The sequence below is a fragment of the Trachypithecus francoisi genome, unplaced genomic scaffold, assembly GCF_009764315.1.
Source record: "Trachypithecus francoisi isolate TF-2019V2 unplaced genomic scaffold, Tfra_2.0 Contig01579, whole genome shotgun sequence".
NCBI lineage: Eukaryota > Metazoa > Chordata > Mammalia > Primates > Cercopithecidae > Trachypithecus > Trachypithecus francoisi.
Window position 1 is genome coordinate 26,368,953 of NW_022681442.1, and position 23,997 is coordinate 26,392,949.

The window sequence follows — 23,997 nt, forward strand, 5'->3', positions numbered from 1 at the left end:
TGGGGGAGTTCCGTGGGGTTGATCTCCATTGGTTCAAGGATTTTTCAGTGCCAAGGCTTGCAAGGTGAATTCCCAAATAAGTTCTTGTTTTCTTTGTCTCCTCGCCATTATCAAGAAGAGGCTCCAGAGGTCCACGCAGAAGATAGAGTGATATACCTGTGGCTTAAGTGGTCAAGGTCAGCCCAAGCCACCTGTTACCTGAAAATTACCTAAAGACATCTCTGAACCTTTGAGTCGAGGGGAAACAGGTGTAATGTCCTATTCCAATATAAAGTTACAAATTAACCTGGCACACAGGACTACATCACATGTGCAAATAGTTTCTGGGTATGCAAATATGAGGGGGAAAAATATAAAGAAATACTTACTAGCCCATATAATAAATGCTTGAATCTTCAGTCAAGCTTTTTACCAGTATATTTACAATCTTCATCCCCACTGCTCTACAAGGTCACTCAACATTCATAAAATAGGATCCCTACTCATTCGACTCTGGTTCTCTTCTTATTTCCAACAATTTGTCTATAATTAAGCCAAACTCATCTATAAGTCTCTCCAAATTCCTCAAGTTAGAATTATCCTTTTGTGACTCCACAACCTGGTGGAATCAAACCTCTAATACAAGTTAGACTGTGATAATTACCCTAATAGAGTCACTTGTATCATTCCAGTAATTATGAATCTCATGTACCAGTCCTAATATCATCAAACAAAATACACTCCATAAAAGCGCGCTAATTTAGCTGAATTGAATGTGAAAACTTACTGGTTTTCTCAGTTGCATTACTCAAGGGTACTCAGAGTCCAGAAAAGTTGTAGTCTCTTTGCTAACTGGCCATATGGTAAATAATCATAGTTTCTGTGAGAATTTCCAGTAAAGAAGGTTAAATTCTAATGACCCCTAGAGACCAATTAAATTGAGCTTTATCTCCAAAAAACAGAATGTATCTCCAGGTGCAAAACAGCATTAACCTCTAAAAATCTTCAGTATGGTCACGGTCTAGATAATGTCAGGTTCCAATTTATTCACTTGATATTACACGTTTTCTAGAATCTGAAATTCAGCTACTTATCCAGCCCTCATTCTTGTCCCTGACAAGCATCTATTCCACACAATTAGCCTGTCTAGCTTACTTTCTCACAAATCAGCACCATCCATTCAGTCCTTGGCTTATTCCATTCCTATGCTTGGAATGTCTCCCACTTCTTCACCATTTCCTCCCCACAGCAAAAGTCCTGATGGTCAGAGTGGTAACACTGAGAAAAAGAACTGCGTGTGCACAGCTCATCCCCATACCCCTGCCCTTCTTTTAGGGATCTGCCTGCAAAGATCACATCCTTTGTACATCAATGCTGCAGTGTCATAGGAACAGTCTTCTATAAGACAGTCTTTGATTTATCATTGCTGCCTGGGACTGAATGGATGAATTCAATTCTGGGGTACAGTATTATCAATCCCACTTCCTTGTGCATAATTATTGAGAGCAATAAAGCTGTGTTTGATATCCACTTGTCTCGCCCTTTGTTGCTGTCTTAATCGGTTCCAGCATTGGCCAGGTAAATAAGGAACTTTGTTTACTGACCCCAGGTAAATAAGGAACTTTGTTTACTGACCCCCTCAAAACCCAACAAACTAGATTGCAAACTCTCTGAAGGTAAAAATGAGTCATAACTCTCCCGCCTTCCTCATGGGCCTGAACACAAAGCAGGGATGCAATCAATCCTGCTAAAATTGAATGGAAAACAAGATCAAGAAAGCTGTTTTTTTTTTTTTTTTTTTTGAGTTGCCCTGTCTGTTATGTCTTCTCTATAGATGCAATGACACCATGCATTTTTTTTTTCTTTAATATAACTGAAAACACAAGACCAACTTCAGTGGAAAGAAAACAAATTGCATGTATCTGGGCACATTCTTCATTTTGATTCATGCTTCATTCCATATCACAGTGTTGCACTGTTGTAAATGACCAAGGAGTTTCAGGCACCCCTTCTTAGAATAAGAGCAGCATAGTGGCAAACTCATCCACTGTACCAAGAGGATCAGAGACACCAGAATTTCTTGACTGCAAGGTCATCTGCAGCAATGCCCACCCTCCCCTATTGGGGTCTGATCACAGAGACATGAATCATAGTCTTATCTCTATGGCTTTACTTGTACAAACAGGAACTTGGAATGGCCTCAGTCCTGGGAACATTAATCCAAACCCTCCCACAAGATGTGACTTATTGTCCAATAACAAAGGTGTATTTCTGCCTCCTGGTATGATTAGAGGCATAGAAATGTAAGCTTCCCAAAGGTATTTACTCCCCTTAGTCATCTCTACTAGTCTCCACACCTCCATAAAAAAATCTGGAACATTTCCCAAACTGGGACCTTGTTGTTTAAGGGAATTATTTCAGCACTTGTCAGTTACTCTCTAGGAAATCAGGGTATTTCTACTGATTTTGTTTTCTGCCCAATGACATTCACTCCTTGTTTTAAAATGTACATTCATTTGTCCCATGCCTTTATGTTATCATCTCTCTGCCTAACAGAACAGCTGCAATCTTAAATATTTCTACCCCTCTCAGTGTATTAGTCAGTTCTCGCACTACTATAAATATACTATGAGACTGGGTAATTTATGAAGAAAAGAAGTTTAATTGACTCACAGTTCTGCATGGCTGGGACAGTCTCAGGAAACGTACAACCACAATGGAAGGCAAAGGGGAAGCAAGGTATGTCTTATATAGTGGCAAGAGAGAGAGAGGGAGTGAGGAAGTTCCACACTTTAAAACCATCAGCTTTTGTGAGAACTCACTCACTATCATGAGAACAGCATGTGAAAGCCACCCCTATGATCCAATCACCTCCCACCAGGTCCCTCCCTCAACACGTGGGGACTACAATTTGAAATGGGATTTGGGTAGGGACACAGAACCAAACCATATCACTCAGTAACTGAATAGCCAACTTAGATACCAATTTAGGGCTGCTGGGACTTTGACAGGCACTGCTCAGAGGAGACCACTGTAAAGCAGAAGGCCATGTATGTAGCCACTTCTACTCCTCAAGAGGAAAACCCACAAGGGAACAGCTCACCCAGCTCCAAGGCCACCAACCAGAATAGACAACGTTATCTCTATGAATGATCTCAACCATCACAGTCTGTATGGGTGTGGCCACTGGTTACTTGTGAATACTGGATAATGAGACACGCCTTCATTGCTCAACTCAGTCCTTCATATCCAGGAGGTCAGTCAAGTTCCTTCATTGGATCTAGGACTGTCAAAGGTCACATAGTACCACTATAAAAGGTACCACATCCTTTAGGTCACCGAAAGTAGTTTATTTTTTTCTCTCTTTCTCACTACAGTTACTACATGGAGTCACTTGGTTTCCTAATTATTCTTTAACTAGTTATCACACTTTTTAACAAGCTCAATATAAGTGACACACTCCTGTCAAGACCAGCTTTTTACCCTGCACAGATGTTGGCATCTGGTGGCATCTTAGAAAAACTCTCATTCCCACCACTGATATTCACTTTTATTTTCCTATAAAATTTGTTCATAAAACAGGACTTTCCAAGTAATTTAAGGCACATAAATAGCACTATTCCCTCCACTCAGGGTCCACAAAAGCAACACAGAGTTTACAAAGCTATTTAAAAAAATCACCTATGCCAAGTACATTAATTTCTGTCTAGTAATCAACTGTTTATACATACAGGAATACTAACTTTGTTGAATCAGTCACTACACTAGATGCATTACATCCGCCATCTCTCATCTCATAATAATCTCCTTAGGTAAATATTTCATCTCTATTTTACTAGAATTGAGGCATATAGAAGTTAAGTCCCTTGCCCAAAATCATACAATTGCTAAGTGGTACAGCTGGAATCTGAACCCAGAACTACAGCGCTTGTGTTTATACCATTAAAATTCATGAAAAAGATAGGTCCAAGGGAAGGACAATTTTGGCTACATACCTCATACAATTCAATAATGATGTTCCCCATTAGACCTCTGCTGCTCTTGATGTTCTCCATGGCCAGAGTGAAGTAAATCCCACGCGTGTCTGAGATGTAGAGGTTGTACGTGTCGTTCTGGTTCCATTCTTGGACTGCTGCAAATACTTGGTTCTCATCTGTACTGATGATGTGCATGTCCTGAAAGAAGATGGAAGGCTTGTAAGGCAGCAGATCTCTGTATCTCTCTGCCCACTGGGATGCCAAGCAATTACTATGACTTATGAAACTGCTGAGAAAAAGCTTGAGTTATAGGCAATGTTAAACAATTCCATGTTGAACCAAGGCTATAAATTATGAGCTTCATGATTTCTGTTCCTTGCTAAGTGACAGCAAAATGGGTGTTAGGGGCTTTGGTTGATATCATTTCCCATGGCTTCCAAGGATTCATCTACTTTCATTTTTTATTGTTATACCTGAAATTTAAGAGTTACTGCCAACAGAGACAGACACCCTTGCTCCAGGAAGCTCATGCATGCAATGAAGACACAGCCTATCTTGTCATTAGATATTCATTCATGTTTTTAAATTCTGTAGTATGGTGGTTTACACACTTTTCTTTAGAATCTTCAGAGTCATGAGGATTGCAAGAAATGCGGCATGGAGGTATAACCCATGAGTGGAGCTCTAGACCTGCAATCCTATTTCAATCAGAGCAGAACCACTTGCATCTGCTGTATACACTGGAGTTCTGTGTAATATTTTAGGAGTAAAAGGTAAGAGGGGTTCTGCTGCCAATAAAACTATATTGAAGATCACTGATATAGAGAAAAGGATACTCAACCTGGAATTTAATGTTCTGGGTCAAAATATAAGCACTGCTATAAGTAAGCTGCATGATGCTGAATGTGTCAGTCTCTCTGAACTTCAGTTTTCTCACCTAGTGAAGAGGTTGGGCTACCAAGAAAAACATCTCTTTGGGCACTATTCTAAGCCATCTAAATGTACTTTTTCTATTAAAAATGAAAATAATTTTGTGAGGGGGGTGGTATGATTATTTCCATTTTACTGAGGAGCAAACTCAGGCACACAGAAGCTTACTAATCTATTTCGGATTATATGGCTATCGAATGGCAGAACAAGGTTTTGAACCTCTGTGGTCTGACTCTAACCTAATGGATGGTTTCCAGTCATTGGATACATAACTTCTAGATTAGAGATTTCAAACTGATGATTCATGAAGCAAATATGAATCACAAATGTTTAGCTTGGCCATATTCTGTACTGAAAACCAGAGTCTGTGGTCTTTCAGATGGAGTCAGGACCCCGAGTTAGGGTCTAAGCCCTCTATATCCATATGTTCTTATGGTCTGCCACTTACATACTGATGTTAACTTCCTGGTCCCTGACATCATTTAGTTTTAATCCTGGACTGGATCATTTTAATTTTTTTAATTTAAAAAATTTTACACACAGGGTCTTGCTCTGTCTGGATCATTTCTAAAATCAAATCTAGTAGTTTACAATGCAAAATAATTTTTTTTTTTTTTTTTTTTGAGGCAGAGTCTCGCTCTGTCGCCCGGACTGGAGTGCAGTGGCCGGATCCCAGCTCACTGCAAGCTCTGTCTCCCAGGTTTACGCCATTCTCCTGCCTCAGCCTCCGGAGTAGCTGGGACTACAGGCGCCCGCCACCTCGCCCGGCTACTTTTTGTATTTTTAGTAGAGACGGGGTTTCACCGTGTTAGCCAGGATGGTCTCGATCTCCTGACCTCGTGATCCGCCCGTCTCGGCCTCCCAAAGTGCTGGGATTACAGGCTTGAGCCACCGCGCCCGGCCGCAAAATAATTTATAAAAGTCAGTTTGCCTGTGTAGGTAGGCACTGTACAAATATTATCACAAATTTAAGCCCTTACCTAGAGAACTGACACAGTCAGGAGGACATGGACAATCATTTGCCAAAAATGGAAGTGCTAAAATCTGCATAAACATACTGGTGTACATGCCAAAGAGTAATAGACAGCAGAAGGAAAGGCAACCTTGTTGCTGTGGTAGAAAGCACTGGTAAAAGGATGATGGGGGATTGGAGCTGACTGTAACTTAATAATCAGGCAGGGTCTAGCCTTTACTGTGTTTGACCAACCTTTCCTAGAAACCGTTTCAAGTAAAAAGAAACAGCAATGTCTGTAATGTCAGCACCACAGAGAGTTCCTCTAAGACGATTTACAAAGGAGTAAACCCATTTGATTTGGACAACCTAGAGGTGAGAGAAGTAGAAAAGCAAGTTCTAGATCTTTTTATTGAAGATTCTTTGTCAAATCTCAACCCCTGGCCTTGAACTCTCTAGGTCACCTTGACTAAGACCTCACTTGCTCATTTGTGCTTACACACCTTGTAGAATTACAGGTTCCTGCTGAGCTGCTTGAAAATGGAAAAAAAGCTTACTCTTAAAAACCATGTGAGGAAATCATGTTGTGTTGGTGTGGAATGAATGCCCAAGAACCCAGTAGGAGGGGAAATCGCAGCTGCAGGAAATACGAATTAAATTCACTTACCTTGTTAAAAATGCAATAGAAATGCCTGGTTTTTCCCAGATGTTTTAGTCATAAAAATGAATGAGCTAAGTTATTTTAGACTAAACTAATGTAAAAGAAATGGGAAAAGAACTTAAAACACCAGGGCATGGTCAGGATTAGAGGCAGCCAGGTTCGCTGTGAGTGCATATTAGGTTAATGCAGTCCTGGGGCTGTGTCACCTGGTGAATAAGTGCTCCAGGCTCTGGAGTAAGACTGTTCTCTGATTTCCAGAATTCTGACATATCTGTTTGAGAATTCCTTAATTTGCCAAAGCTAATAAATGACATTACTAAGATATAAACCTACATCTTAATTTAAACCTAATCTTAATCAAGAAGCTAACTTTTAAACACTGTATCAGTGGGGGATATAACTTTGGTGTGCATCAAAATGACCTAGCAATCTTAATAGCATGCAGACTTGTGCTGAGAACATTAACTTAAAATGCACATACAGAAAACTTGGCTGTCTCTAATCCTGATCACTGCCTGAGATTATAATTCAGTATATCTGGAGTAGACCCTTAGATTGTTCCATCTGAACAAGCCCTCCAGATGATTCTGGTGCATCTAAGTCCAGGGAATCACTCTTTGAAACACTCTGAAATACATAAAATCTGTCTAAATAGGTCTCTATGGTTGAATGCGGTCAACCAATAATAACAAGAATATTCAGTCCTCAAGAAAAAGAAAAGCATAATTAGCTAAAATTGGTCCAATAGAGACCTGAACAATAATGAAGCTTATTTCTTGAACTGAGTTACCTCAGTCTAGCTCCATAGCATGTGTCCTTGCCTTACTTGTTGGTCCTGAGAACATGCAGGGAAAAATGTGGTGGTAAAGAGAGAAATCCAAAGAGGGAAAATGCAATAAGAGTAAATTTAGACTGGGACTTTACTAAACTTGGAACCTGAAAAGCATCAGACATAATCACATACATATTAATATTTGGAAAGCAATTATAAATAACATTCCCTGTCTGCTCTGCCAAGACAATAATTTGTGAGAGTTATGATTGCTTTTGAAAACTAAAACCTGTGACTTCTTAGGTGAACAATGGTGAAAATACTTCACTGTTACTGAAGCATTTTCGTATAATCTGGGCCCGATGTAACTTTATTTATTATATTAATACCACGTTATTAAGCATCTGCCATGTGTCAGACGATGGAAGTAGAGAAAAAGTAAAACCTGCCCTAAAGAAGTTGTCCTCTAATGGTGGAGACATCACATACTCTAGTGGCCTTTCTCAAACTTGACTAAGTGCTATGATAGAGGTGCTAAAAATGGTGACTGGAGTACAAACACTTACAGGTGACAATCAGGATGGAATAATCAATGAAATGTGTGGGAATCTGTATCACATAAATGCAGTTTTCCTCTGAAGGAGGTGAGGCAGACAGTGGCTACATCATAAGGGGTAATATGGCACACCTAACTTTTGCCCAAAGAATAGCACAAAATTATCACAAGATTTTAAGCAAGAGAAAGGCATGATTAGAATTGATATATACAGAGATTTAGTTAGAGAGGATAGGGATCCTTGCATGATCAAATTAACTGTGGAAGCATTGTGAAGAAGGGACTTGAGAGGGGCAATGCTAGAGGCAGGGAGAAAGGCTTAAAAGGTCACAGCAACAGTCCAGATAATAACTCAGGAGGGCCTGAACCAAGGAAGCCGGTTCTCCGTGAGGTCTCCAGGAGACAGACTGGTGAGATAGTAAGGAGGTAAAATCTACAGGGGGAGAAGGGAGTAGGGCAAATACATAATGCCTCAGATACGTGCCTTATGAAACTCCTCTTTTCCTTTATAGAATTCACTATAATTATAATTAAATAGTCACTTATGTAATTATTTGTTTGATGTCTGTCTCTTTCATTAGATTATAAGATTCCAAAGAGTATAAACTATGTTCTCTGATGTATCACTTTATCTCTAATACTCACCAGAGTATCTGGCACATGGTAGACATCCAACAAAAGACTATTGAAAAATAAATGGAATATATAAGTAAACATAGGAGAAAAATGGGATATAAGGACTATAAAGTGCAGACCAGAAGCTTAGTTTCCGACCTTGGTTAAATGGGATATCTTTAAGAGGATCTACATCAAATAGGCAGTTGGATATGTGGTTTAGAGCTCAATGGAGAGATATGGGCTGGGGTTGTAGATACGGGAGTCACCAATATTGAAAAAGAGTGAGGGATGAAGTCACCCAGGAACCATGCAGAATACAAGAAGAACTTAGGAACACCAACATTTAGAGAGTGGTAAGAAGGGGATCCACAAAAAAAAAAAAAAATTCTCATTAAAAAAAACTACGAAAGAGAAGAGTATCAAGTATGGATTATTTTCATCAGTGTCAAATGTTCCAGAATGGTGAAAACCAATAAGGATGTAGAGGCATCTATTTGATTTGGCATGCAGGTGGCCACTGTAGCAATGGCTAGGGATTTTTAGTGAAATAGTGGATAGACGGATGTAAAGGCACAGAATATACAGCAGTAGGTTGAAGAGCGAATAGGAAATGAGAAAAGAGATTAGGATTACAGATAACTCTTTAAGAAGTGTGGCCATGACACAGCAGTGAAGGATAAATCAGTATTTGGGGAAATGTAAAAACTGAGGAAACAAAAGGTTAATATCATTGTCATTATCATTATAATGAATTTTCTAAGACATATTTCCCTTTCCTCTCTTTTATTATTCAAAACAGAATTAACCATATTCTACTGTCAAATAAAAAATGAACCCAGACTTAGGTAAGAAGAGATTTTATTTGAAAAGACTTGCAATACCTGCAAGCACCTTGAAGTAAAGACAGAAAAGAATTACTTTTACGGGGGAAAGTAAAAGAAGACTAGAAATAATTGGGCGTGAAAAGCGGGGTGTGCAGGTGGCATGATTGAGCAATTGAACAGGAAATTTTCTTTGGGGTCGGCTGATTCTCAGAAGGGCTGCGAAGGGGGGCTGTTCCTCATCGCCATGTTTGCTTCAGCTACCATTGCTTACACAAGCTCAAGAGTGGGTCAAAGTTCAGGGGCTTGAGGAAGGGGAAAAGCTGGTTTTAAGTTTGAGCAAGTCAAATTAGCAGGCATTTTGTCCAGATTGGCCAGAAGGACAACATTTTAGCAAATCATTTATGAGAAAAAGAAAGGGAATCCGATCCTATTATAGGTAAAAAAGGCAGACATCTGAGTCTTATCAAGTCTCATGCAGAGAGGGGGTCTGCAATAAGCCATTTCCCAAACACAAAAGGGTGCAGAGTTTCTTAACCTTGGCTGTTTTCCAGGAGCACAGGGCTCAGGCAAAGATCAACATTTTTACTTTCAACCTGAATGCCATACAGAAAGAAACAAAAATCTTTTCTCTTGTAGAAACAATTTATTAGAGTAGTAAGTTAAGAATAAGTCTAGAATCTAAGAGACAAAAGAGGGTATATCAGGCTCAGAGTGGTAAAGTGAGGGTTTAAGGCAATATTGAGTCCAAGGTCAGTCTGGGATGCGATGCCATTGTGAACACTGATCTCCATGTAGGACAGGTTAAGAGCCTCAGTATTAATCGCCCCCAAATCAAAACTGTTCCTTAGATTTGTCGAGCGCTTTACACTTGACCAACAATGAGCCATTCATTAAATCCTCACAACTTTGTCAAACAATATTATCTCTATTTCACAGATGTGAAGACCTGGGCTCATGGATAAGTAAGTGGTAGAGCTGGAATGAAAACTCAGGGTTTCTGCTCATAAGCTCACCTGTCTTTTCCTAGGTTACCTGCTCCCTATCACCTGCCCCATGCCCTCTGCTGCTGTGTGCTTTTCATGCCTGTTGGACTGAGAGCACCAACCTGATGCCCAGGGACTGAGTTATGGAGGGCTCAGGACAAGGCTGCGGCTCCTAATAACCCTGCTTATTGTCAATGACGCTCATTTCATTCTCTGCCAAATACTCCAGAGCTATGGAGTACCCCAGGAGAGCATATTCTGAACATGTAAGCTGGGAGCAGAGCTGCAAGGGCAGTGATGACAGGGAGCTCTTCATGCCTTTGTTTCTAAGCAAACCACCTAAAAGCATCCATGGCACTGCATGGAACAGCAACAACTTGCTTAAAAGCCATTTCCATTCTTAAACAATGGAAAGAACCAATCTGCCTCCACCCTCTCTGTCCCCACCTCTTCAGCTTTGGCTATGAAAACCTGGGCCAGCACTGGCTAATAAAGGGGATCGATAACCATCCAGCTATTTTCACAGCAGCCCTCATATTAATGAGAAGCTGCTCTGGATGAGGTTCTATAAAAGGGACTGAGCGGATGGCATTCCACCACAATAAATTGCCTCGGGGTTGCTAATCATTAACAGAGTGTTCTAGGGTTGTGATCAATTCAGGGCCTCATTTGTCCCCACCTGCAGCCACACTGTCCAGGGGAGTGAATGGTTTGTTTTCCTGAGAAGGTTAAAAATACATAAAATATGCACACATACAGAGATAAAATAATCCCTACCTCAGGGAGATGGCTTGGAAAGTTCCCTACACTCATTTCCTAGGTTTAGGAACATGAGAGGCTGTCAGGTTAGTGTAATGAGGCATTCTCCTTTAGAAAGAGCGTAACTGTGAATTTCCCCTTTCTAACCTTATCCAAGCTGGAATACCTCTTTCCTGTTTGGGTTTAGAACATCTGATGGGTACATCCTGCAAACACAATACTACACAATGGTCCCATAAAGCTAATCAGGGAGAGGGTAGAGAAAATAAGAAATTGGTTCCCATGGCCCTTGAACCTACTTAAAGTGGTCTCTACTGACCTTACCAGCCTCTCTGCAACCCAATCTCTCAAGATGGCTTTTTAGTTTGTTGAATGAAGTGTGCTGTCTCTTAAAATCGGGCCTATGCATATATCTTCTATCAGCTTCTCCCCATCTTTGTTTGCAGAATTGACTCCTTTATTTTCTTGTATCAACTTAAACACCACTTTTTCTAGGAAACCGCCCTCCCTTCTCATAGTTGACTAAAACCACCTTGTATGCCAAGATGGCCCTTGAACTTCTATAACACTCTCATACCTATCATTGCTTATTCAGTGTCTTTTTTTTCCAGAACATAACATCCATGAAGGCGGGGACCATTTGTATCTTATTCACTACTCTATTCATAGAGTTTAGTTCATAGAGTAAAAGTTAAATGGAGAACGAATAGTTGAACAGATGCATAAAAGAATAAATGAATGAATACATGCATGCATAAATTAATGAATGAATAATAACAACTGGGGGTAGGAAATTATCCACTTTCTCATGCCATAATTCCTCCACCTCTGTCCTCATTTAACCTTTCATAATATGTTCCTTAGCACCAGCTTAGAGACCCAAGTCTTTGCAACATTACACTTGATACGTATGCAGCCTGAGATTTTTCTGCTTTGCAGCTTCATTAAGTGATGCAATTATAACCTGTCCATTTTCACAATGAGGTTCTAAGGTCCATCTCCCTCCAGAAGCCAATGTTCACAAGGAATGGGGTTCCCAAAGTAAGCTTTATGATTTTTCAATAGAAGAGTTAAATCAAATGTTAAAATGCCAACATTTGATATTAACATTCTATTAGTTTACCCCTTTTTAATTACTCATGGTGGTGAGGGGAGTAGAAACATAGGCAATACATTTCTGTTTAGCCTTAAAATGTAGAAAGAAGCAAGAAAACCACCAGACTTATCTGTGCAATTTTATGCACACTCATATAGCATCTGTCCCCCTGCCTGAGTTTGGCCTTCTATTTGGTGATAAAGCCCTTTGCAAAAGGGAGAGCCCCTCAGAGGAGATTCCAAAGCTAGTGTTCCTTTCATTACTGCCCCTGGGAAATGACCCAAGGTTACACCAGACCTTTGAGTTACAGGAAATCAAAGCTCTTGGCTGGTACCCAGCTGAGACAGGAATACAGAATCCAGGTTGTGCACCATTAAGGGAGGCTAAACGACTTGGCGGTGAGTGAGTCTAAATGCCAACAGTCCTTCCAAACAGATCAAACCTCCCAGGTGCCCGAAAGGCAGCCTCTCCAACCCTCCCTTTGCCTGGAGGGACCCAGGACCGCTGGTGGTGCATGCAGTACCTTTGGCAACGAGTACTTAGGCAGCTTTATCTGAGCAAAGGCCTCTCTTCGATAAGACACGTAGTAGCTGGCTCTTCCACCAGTTGTTACCTAGATTGTGGGGGAAACACAAAGAGATCAGATGAGGCCACAGATCATGCACAAGTTGGAAAGTATTAGCTCTCCTGTCGACAACCACAGTGGGTTTGTAATTACCTTTTAGAGAATATTCCTTGCTGGCTTTGGGTCTCTAATCCTACCGCACTCTGAGTTGCTCTCATTGCATGGTGCTTAGATCACAGGTGGGCAATTACAACAATCTTTCCCACTGAGAGATTCTCCCTCAGAGCAGGGACTGACTCCATTTGGTCACTGTGCTCTGCACACGGTACATACCTAGTAAGTATTTTTAACTAAAAACAGAGAAGCTATCAATGTGGGCTACACCCACGATCTACTTATTCTTTTTGAATTGTTTATTAATTCATTCCAACCATAACACAATTGTCATATGTATTTTTTCCTGGATCTGAATAATGGCTACTGTTCAAAGCTCTCATTATTTTGAAATGTAATCTCACTTCTGATCTAAGCACAGATTTCTTTCCCTCATATTTATAAATCCATGTATTGAGCAGATATTTATTGACTCTTTCCATGTACAAGATACTTAAAAACATCAAAAGGTAGAGGAAGAACTCCAAATTTGAAATTCAGAAATCCTGGGTTTGAGTCCCAACTGTGTTATCTCTGGCTAGAAGGCTCAGGGACAAGCCCTGTAACCTCACTTGCGAAAGGATAGATTCTTAATGGGAGGAAAGTGGAAACCACTCCAAGAAATGGTCCTCTGGCCAGGGCCTGCTGAAAAGCCCGGCCAATATGGCACAGCTCTGCAGATGGCTGCTCTCGGCCCAATTATCCTAACTCAGGGGAAATTAATATTCACAGGAGAAGATAACATGGCTTGTTCAGAGAAAATAGCAGGACAACAATAGCAACCAGGCTGCTGCGCTGAGGAGGCAATTACTCGAGGCACATGCTTCATTCTCACAAAGGTCCAAGCACATGCTGGAGACAGGCCAGTCCTCCCAGTCTGATCCAAACCTGGCAGCCATCCACAGGCCCTGCTGGGAGCAGAAGAGCTGTAACATCTCTACTGAAGCCACCCATCTCTCCTCACTTGGGGAGGGAGATGACATCTCCCCTGGCTACCCCTTGCTCTGCACAGATTGGAAGCCCACAAAGCAGGCACCACACGCTGCCAGGTAGAGCAGATGTCAGAGTCAGCATGAAGGCAGAGACTTGGAAAAAACTTGGTGCAAAGGCTTATGCTGTGAAGCAAGAAGAGAGACTGGTTTTCACCCTGATGTTCAGGGAGCAACATCCATATCTAATTACCATCATTCTTGCCTTGTATTTCAGGACTTTACAACTTTTTTATTTTGATGCAACATCTGTTCTGAATCTATATTGTTCTGTGTTGGCTTAGAGGTGGGTGTTGCTATATTAACATCCATAGGTTGCTAGGAAGTCTTTTTCCTTTTCCAAATAAGTCTCAAGTGCATAAAATGTTATCCTTAGATCTGAATACACAGTTACCATTAGTTCTCATATGATTGTATGTATTTGTTTAATTTGGATTTACATTTAATTAGAAAACTAACACATGTAAACATACCTGCTAACCCAGAAACTAGATCAAAAGTTTTTAAACTTCAGCATGCATCAGAATCACCTGGAAAGCTTGTTAAAACTCAAGACTACTGGGGCCCAGCTGCAGAGTCTCTGATTCAATAGATCTGGATGGGGGATCAAGAATTTTCTAATAGGTGGGGCGCGGTGGCACACGCCTATTATCCCAACACTTTGGGAAGCTGAGATGGGTGGATCACAAGGTCAGGAGATCGAGACCATCCTGGCCAACACGGTGAAACCCCATCTCTACTACAAATACAAAAATTAGCCGGGCGTGGTGGCAGGCACCTGTAGTCCCAGCTACTCAGGAGGCTGAGGCAGGAAAATGGTGTGAACCCGGGAGGCAGAGTTTGCAGTGAGCCGAGATCACGCCATTGCACTCCAGCCTAGGCAACACAGCGAGACTCTGTCTCAAAACAAAAAAAAATAAAAAAATTTCCAGTAAATTTCCAGGTGATGCCGATGCTGCTGGTCTGGGAACCGTACTTTGAACACCTCAGAACTAGACTTTTAACAACAATTTGCACAGACCTCTGTGCTCCTCATCTGCCCTGACCCCCTGCCTCTCTCAGATGTAGATATGTTCCTGAATTCTGTGTTTACAATGATGAGAAAGGTGTTTTTTTTTTTTTTTTAATTTGAGGTGAAATTTACATAGTCTAATAATTTTAAAGAGTACAGTTTGGTGTCATTTAGTACATTCACAGTGTGTGATCCAGCCAGAACCTCTATTTAGTTCTAAAACATTTTCATCACCCCCAGAGGAGTCCTTATACCTGATGACAAAGCTTTTACACCCCCAAAATATATCCCCTGGTCACCTATCATGCTTAATAACCATCTCTCTACAGGTCACCCTGAACCTCACCAAACACGTTCTTGGGAAAGCAGACTAACATCCGAGAAGCAAGTCCCATCCCTGAATGCTAGCCAGAGACCATCAATTAAAAGGAGCTTCTCCTTGGAAGATCCAGCCACCTCAACAGCCAACAAAATGATAGCACCACTCCGCCTCTTATCAGAAGTTCAAGGCAAGGCTGGGCGCATTGAGGTTTCCAAGTCACCAATTGCCAAAAGAGAATAGAGTGGTCCCATTGATAGCGTGATCAGTCCCACAGCCTTGAGAACTCATCCTCCCATGTCTATTATAGCCCTGCACAAGCAAAGACTCTCTTACAAGCTCACACACAATCCAGGAAAGTTTGTGCTTGAGTAAATAATGAAGATAGAAATTATACTTTAAATGCATTGTCAAATGGTCCAAAACATAAAGGGGCTACATGAAGGCCACAGAGCCCTGGGGTCTCCAAGTACCTCTGATACTGTAGTATCTCCCAGAGATACCAAGCTTCATCCTGCCAATCTTCCTTTGTCCTGACTGTGTCCTTCTCCGTACTTGCCAAAATCCAACTGATGCATTAAACCTCAGTGTAAATCCTATGAGTTCATAGAAGGGTTTTTGAATGCTACCAATTCATTCTAATTTCTCCTATCTCTCAATTACTGAACTTTGTTCTTTTCATTTCTATAGCACTTTCAACATTCACTCTCATGGCACAGACATTCCTATAATTATTCTTCTATAGCTTATTACAAGGTTGTGACCTACTTTATTCCTAGACAATGCTGGTTCTATGGTTTGAATGTTTGTGTCCCTTCCAAAATGAATGTTGAAAATTATTCCTCAGTGCAACAGTATTAAGAGGTGGGGCCTTGAGGACATGACTGGGACATGAGGGCTATGCCATCATGAAGGGATTAGTGCTCTATAAAAGGGCTAGAGAAAACTAACTAACCTTCTTTTTTCCCTTTCATCACTTCTGCCATGTGAGGACACGGTGTTCAAGGCACCATCTTGGAAACAAAGACCAAGCCCTCATCAGACATCAAACCTGCAGGTGTCTTTGTCATAGACTTCCCAGCCTCTACAGATGTGAGAAATAAACTATGTAGTCTAAATAATTTTGTTATAGTAGCAGAAACGATCTGAGACAGAAATTTGGTACTGAATTGGTATTGGTATTGCTATAACAAATATCTAAAAATATGAAAGTGGTTTTGGAATCAGGTAATGAATAGATGTAGAAACAGTTTTGAAGTGAATACTAGAAAAAAAAACCCTATATTGCATTAAACAGAGCATTAAGGGCAATTCTGGTGAGGGCCTTTCTTCAGAAGAAGCGGGGAGCTGTAGAAAGAATTTAAGTTTCCTTGGAAATTACTTACCTGGTCATCAACAGAATACTTGTAGAAATACAGACGTAAAGGCAATGCTGTTGAGGTCTTAGATGGAAATGAGGAGTAAGGTATTGGAAACTAGAGAAAAGGTCATCCTTGCTATAAAGTGGCAAAAAACTTGGCTTAATTGTGCCTGTGTCTAAAGATTTGTAGAAAGCAGAAATTGTAGGCAAGGTACAAGGATATCTGCAAGAACTATCAAAGCAAATGTAGAGAGTGCTGCATGGCGTTTTTTGACCATTTATAGTAAAAAGCAAGAAGAGAGACATGAATTAAAGACAGAGCTTACAATTGAAAGGGAAACAGAACTTAAAGATCTGGAAAATTCTCAGCCTGGCCATGTAAAGTTTAAAAAGGCAAGTTTGAGAGAGAACACCAAGGGTGTGGCCAAGGGACCATTTGATAAGATTAGTACAGATAGAAGGCAGCCAGATGTTATTCATCAGAGCAATGAAAAAATGGCCCAGAAGGCATACCAGAGATCTTTGAGGCTGCCATGCCCATCATAGGCCCAGAGTGCCAGGGCCTGGAGGGGAAAACAATTTGAAGGGAGGAGCCAGGCTCCCATGGGATGTTGGGGCTCTCTGTCCAGTACCACCTCAAGTCTCTGATCGCCACATTCTGGTGTGGCTCTCCTTGAGCAGCTGCGGCTCAAGCAAACCCAAGTTAGCTCAAGTTGCTGCTCCAGAAGACACAAGCAATAAACTTTTGCAGCATCCACATAGTGGTAACTTTGCAGGCACACAGAGTACAACAGCCGTGGAAGCAGGGCTACCTCCACTTACATTTCAAAGGATGCCCAAGAGAGCCTTGGAGCCCAGGCAAAGGACCAACATAAGGCTAGGGTCATAGTAGAGTCTTCACTAGAGTGATGCCCAGAGGAGCCATCAGGGCAGGGCCACTGCAAAGAGTCCTCACTAGGGCAATGCTTAATGGAGCCACTGTGGAGGGGAACCCCTCACCAGACCCCAGACCTGTAGGTGCAACACCAGATTGGGAGAGCTGCCGGCATGGACTCTAATCTGTCACAGCTACTACATGTGCTACACCTACCCAAAACCATGGGTGCAGGGTCCCCTAGAGCCTTGGAGACCCAATCCTCACCCCACAGTCTGGAAGGTGGGACATGGAGTGAAAGAAAATTATTCTTAAGCCTCTAGATTTAAGGTTGTTTACCCTGTTGGGTTTTGGACTTCCCTGAGACTTGTTACTTGTTCCTACCTTCCTTCCTTTTGCTCACTTTTGAAATTGGAATGATTGTCCCATACACTGTATTTCAGAGGCACATAACTTGTTTGATTTCACAGGCTCGCAGCTAGAGTGGAATCTGCCTTAGGATGAATCACCTTGAGTCTCACCCACATCTTATTAAGATGATATGTAGATGAGACTTTGGACCTAGATTTTAAAGTTGATTCTGGAACAAATTAAGATATTTGAAGCTATTGGGATGAAATGAATGTATTTTGTACGTGAGAAGGTCATAAATTTGTGGGCCCATGGGTGGAACACTATGGTCTGATTGTTTCTGTCCTCTCCTAAATTCTTGTTGAAATTTAATCCTCACTGCAACAGTATTAAGAGTTGGGGTCATTCAAGAGGTGATTAGGCCATGAGGGCTTCTTCCTCAGGAAAGGAAAAGTGCCTTATAAAAGGGCTGGAGAAAACTAGATAGGTTTCTTTTTTCTTTTCTTTCCTTTCCTTTTTTTCTCCCCCCCCCTTTTTGTCCCTTCTGCCCTTCTGTCATGTAAGGACTCAGTATTCAAGGCATTATCTTAGAAGCAGACACCAGGCCTTCAATAGACACCTAACCTGCTGGTGCCTTAATCTGGGGCTTTCCAGCCTTTAGAACTGTGAAAAATAAATTTCCATTGTTTATAAGCAGAAAGAGACTGAGAGAACTGGTCTTCTGGCAGATGACCAGTGGATACATAATAATAAAAATAATAAGACAGTCATTAATTGAGCACATCTACCACACTTCAGAACTGCACATAGCCTTTATGAAAACTACCTAATTTAATCCTCATAACAACCCTACAGAGGTTTTGAGTGACTTGTCCAAGATAAGACAGATTTAAACCTCAGAAAGTTTGGCTCTAAGGCTGTGCTCCTCCTTCTGTGACTAAGAAGAATCCTCTGTCCATCTTTCTTATTTCACCACAATAACACAATAGATTATCTTGATTCTAACATCTTTTGTGAAAAACTTTTTAAAAATCTCTAATTGACACGTGTGTATATGGTTTTGTTTCCCTGCATTCCCGGAAAATCTGTTTTGACACTGGTGCTGTAGTTTTAAATTTTATTTTGTGAGACAGGGTCTCACTCTGTCACCCAGGCTAGAGTGCAGTGGTACGATCATGGTTCCCTGAAGCCTTGACCTCCCCAGCTCAAGCAATCCTCCCACCTCAGCCTCCCAAGTAGCTGGGACTACAGGTACAAACCACCATACCTGACTCATTTTATTTTTTTATGTTGTTTAGAGACTGGGTCTCCCTCTATTGCCCAGGCTGGTCTCAAAGTGATCAAAGCCACTCCTGGGCTTAAGCAGTCCTCCTGCCTCAGCCTCTCAAAGTGCTGGAATTACAAATGTGAGCCACTGCATCTAGTCCGGTGCTATATTTCTAAAATAGTATCTTCTTAGGAGAGAAGAAGTGAGGTAATAAAACCAACAGTAATAATAATATCATGCAATAATATTTCATACAGGTCAGAAAACTGAAGCTGAGAGAGAGCCACTAATTTGCCCAGCGTCAGATAGCCTTTCATTGTTACAGCCAGAATATAAGCCTGGGCTTCCTAACCCCCGCCTACACCTGAACCCTTATAAACCTGGGCTTTCCAACTCTAGTCTGCACCTGAACCCTTAACCAGGAGTGAGCACACCTCATAGAGGCAGATACACAGCAGGGGGGGCCAATATTTATTGACTTACTGCATAACAGATTGTTGGGATTAATCTGCTTAAGCAGAAAGACTTTGAGTTTGGTTTTCTCCATTGGATATTGACTAAAACATAGATGTAGTGAAGAACTCTCAAGCCCTGCCTGGTTCCTGGATGGTCAAAGGAGTTTATTTTCAAATAGATCGCACACCCCTTCAGCGACAGAGTCCTCACAAAAGCAGGAATTTATTTTCAAATAGATTGCACACCCCTTCAGGGGCAGAGTCCTCACAAAAGTAGGCTGATGCATTTGCTGCTTCACTATGTTAGGGTAAAAGCAGGCTGATGCATGCATTTGCTGCTTCTCTGTGATCATGTGGCTCTCTGGCACACAAGAAAGAAATAAAGTTTAGTGACTATTAATCTGTTTTGATGAACTTTTCTCTTCCTTACAAGCAAATTTTCTGGCATTGTAAATCCCAAAGATTATTACCACTTTTCCTTTCGGTGACACCTTTTATTTTATATTTGATGAATGTCATCCAATTATTTGCTCTGGGCCCATCCGTCACACTAAACACAGAATTAGCTGGGTCTTTTCCTTACTAATGACTGGCTCGTTAATCTGATTTTCTGGATTTCCATTTTACAGGTTTAATTGGGCTCCTGGCCAGTGAAAATGATTCCTTTGGACAAATGCATTGGCCATTAAACACATCTGTCTCTTCTGACTTGTTCCCGCTCTTGCTGTGACCAAGCCTAATCTGACAGATCCTTTATTTTTTCATTTATCCTTGTTTCTGGATGATGGCTTGCCCTGGAGGAAAGACAGAAATATGCCCTGAAAAATTAGAACCAAAGGGCCTTGAGTCATTTCCTAGCTCCCTTTGGGGATTTAGAAGTTGAGCCTATTTCTAAGAAAACTTAAACTGTTTCTAGAACTTATAAGTAGACATAGGTAATCTTAGAAGAGAGTCAGAAGCAAATATTTTTGAGTATCTATTCTATATTGGGTACTTTACTTTCATGATATTATTTAATATCCAAAAGAATAATTATTATTACTATCATTATTGTTAATAGCACTGCCAGTACCATACATGTTAAAGACATTAATAATATTTTTGAGCATTTATTATATGCCAACCATTTCTCTGTACACACTAGCCTTCTATTTTATGTTCAGGTAGGGAAACCGGTGTAGGAAAATTATATAACATACTCAAAGACACACAACAAATAAATGGCAGAGCTGGAATTTATCTGACTTTTAAAGGTTATGCTGGTCCCTCACGCTATATGAAATTTCCAGACCTCTACGTGGAGGGGAATGGGTCCCATGTCACCTAATTTTCAATTCCCAGAAAATATGTTCAATGATATAGTTTGGATGTGTGTCCACACCCAGATATCAGATTGAAGTATAATCCCCAATGTTGGAGGTGGGGCCTGGTAGGAGGTGATTGGATCATGGGGGTAGATTTCTCATGAATGGTTTAGCACCATTTCCCTTGGTGCTGCCCATGCGATAGTGAGTTCTCATGATATCTGGTTGTTTAAAAATGTGTACCACCTCCTCTCTCTTCTCTTGCTTCTCTTCTGGCCATATTATGTGTCTGCTCCCCTTTTACCTTCCACTATAATTGTAAGTTTCCCGAGGTCTCCCTAGGAGCTGAGCAGATGACAGCATCATGCTTCCTGTACAGCCTGCAAAACCATGAACTAATCACACCTTTTTTCTTTATAAATTCCCCAGTCTCAGGTATTTATAACAATGCAAGAATAGACTAATGTGCCCACAGCCAAGGCAGATCTTTCTATGTGAGGGTTCCTATCAATTTCCAAGTTCTGAAAAATCAATGCTACATTGTTGCACAGAAGTACTTGGTGTTGCTATGGGAATTTGTGAACAGGAACCATAGTTGGGCTTACAGGAGAGCTGTTGTATTAATAAGAAATGACATGTGGAAGCTTTTCCAGTTAGAGGATTGTGCTGCATCGAATACTACGTGAATAATCTGTCTAGGCCAAGAGAAATGACCACCTCTAAGGGTACACCTTAGTTACTTCTCACGCTGCCTCTGCAGTGTTTCCTCCTCTTTACAGAAACAAAAGGAACAGCCAAGATGTTATGATTTTTGACTTTTCTATTTCCTTGGCTCATTATTTCAGTTCATATGATTTAAAATAAATCTTGATGTTTTGGGGCTTTACTCTCTCCACTTACATAATTCCTTCAAATATCATATTTATCTTAAGAACAAAATAAAACAAAACAGGCTTCCAAATATTGGACCACAGGAGTCTATAAACAGCCACAAGGTTCATCAGGAAGTTGCTGTACACGTCAGTCTGGCCCTGGAGTCTTATGCATGGATGAATCAGTGGCTTCTGCCATCTTGAGCTGATTTTCCAACACTGCTTTCCTAGGAACCACACTATGAGTCAGAATCAAAGTGTGGTACAGCATTTAGAACAACATGGTATCCTATCAGCATGTCATCTCCTCTGTTAGACTGTTTGACTTTGAATTCAGTGTTTGTCTAACTGGTGTTTGCTCATTTTATGTCCTTGAGGCTCTGCAATATTGATGCAGTTTTATCTGTCTAGAAAGAGTGGGTCTATTACCCAATGTGTGCATCACACTATGGCTGGGCCTCCTCTGAAACAGATTTGCACATAAAATCTTTTATTGGTGCCCTAACATAATAGTCGCCAAATAGTTTCAGCAAGAATAGACATGAGATAATAAGATAGTTGACATTGAAGCCAATATTGCTGTGTGTGTGTGTGTGTGTGTGTAGGGGAGGTATTGAAAGGAAGATGCATGCTGAGGTTGTCAGCACACTCACTGGTCAATAAATACTGATGGCACAACTGCCACCTTCTGCAGCCCTGCCGAGCAATTCTTGGACCATTCACTGCCTATTGTTAATGCTAGTAAGGCAGAGAAAGGGTGGTGGGTTAGGAAAGCAAGGGACAAAGAGTTTGGGTCTAGACCACACACAAAACTAGCAGAAGAATTAGCATGCCTGACCCTCTGACACTATTCCTTCAAGTACAATAAAGGGACTGGACTCAATCAGTTTCCAATTGCATAGTAAGTAACAGAGCACATTAGTTGGGATCCCAGACCTGGGTTTAAATCCCGCTCATACCACTTTCTGGTTTGGTAACCTTGTACAAGTAATTTAACCTTCCTGATTTTCTCTTGTGGAAAACGCAGATATTAGTACTATCAATTGACAAGTTATCATGAGGATCAAATATAATTCAATATAGAAAGAGCTTTAGCCTTGCAGCTGGCACATGGCAAGTACTCAATGTATATTATCTGAGCCAGCAGAACTGGAGGCAAAAATGCCTGCACCAGTCTAACATCTTAGAGGCCTTCTGGAGATTGACTATGGTGGCAGTTTATGTACGCAACCTGGAGGCTTCAAGTGGTGCTGGGGTAGCCATGTGTGCCGCCTGATCACAGTTGATCAAGGATAAAGGATGGAAATTCTCCTTGCCCTCAGCCAAGATGAATTTCTAGAGGAAACCACAAATGGAGATATCCAAGACATTTGACCATTAATGGCTTCAAGACTTATCTTTGTGTTCTGGTTTTCATGATTTAGATGGAGGGGAAGAAGTTCTTGGGATGCTCACCTGAGCCTTCAAAATGGAAGTTCTTTGCACTTTCTCTTTCCTATTTGTGTGTGTGTGTGTGTGTGTGTGTGTGTGTGTATTTGAGAGGGTAAAAGAGCAAAAATAAGGGCAGAAATACAAAATGACAGATATGAACTTGAGTTATCATTATCATCCTAGTGTCCAAAATTCAGGAGCATTTGAAGACTCCCAAATAATGTAACAAGAGTGAGTACTTTCAGTGTTACAGATAAGAACACCAGAGTTTCAGGGGAAAGAAAAGGAAAGCACTGCCCAAGAAACCTCTAAAGAGAAATCTTCAAACTTGCTATCAAAACATTGCCCCCTCTCTGTGCTCAAAAACAGTTCTGTTCCTTGTGGACTGTGGGTTGATAGGGTTTTGTTAAAAAAAAAAAAAAAGAAAAGAAAAGAAAAGAAAAGAAAAGAAAAGAAAATGGAACTGAGAGGAGGTTAAAGAAGATATTGCAAGAGGTCTAGCTTATATGGTTGTCCAATACTTGTATAAGCTTTTCATTCAACTTGACACATCAAATAGCCTAATTCCTTTTTATGAGTGGACACTACGAGGTCAATTATTTAACTGAAATATTCTCAAACTAGACACTAGCCTCTGTCTTTTCTATAGTATCCCAGTACTTCAGAAAATAAAATCAAAATGGTGAGAGAGGAGAAGGGAAAAGGTGGAAGGTCCTGTTCCTTCACAGTGTAACATCTGTGATTTTATTTTCAGCTCCACCATTTATTAGAGATGCAATTTTAGACAATGTAACCCATATCTTGGAGTTTGGGGGTTATTTTCATATAAAAAAAGAACTAATTATAGTTATCTTTCTCTTACAAGATTCTTGTGAGTAAATGAGGTAATAAAATGCTTTCATGTAACCAGAAAATGCTCTACAAATACAATGATTAGA

At 40.8% G+C, this 23,997-nt stretch overlaps 1 protein-coding gene across 1 annotated transcript in view; it reads right to left on the reverse strand.

The window, feature by feature from the left end:
- SORCS3 (sortilin related VPS10 domain containing receptor 3) overlaps positions 1–23,997 on the reverse strand; it is a 616,841-nt gene that overhangs the window by 113,429 nt on the left and 479,415 nt on the right. Inside the window, exons 8-9 of the mRNA XM_033183483.1 lie at positions 12,631–12,720; positions 3,975–4,154 (exon numbers count right to left, since the gene is read on the reverse strand). Coding sequence (XP_033039374.1) covers positions 3,975–4,154; positions 12,631–12,720 — 270 coding nt within the window. The remainder of the gene's footprint in view (positions 1–3,974; positions 4,155–12,630; positions 12,721–23,997) is intronic.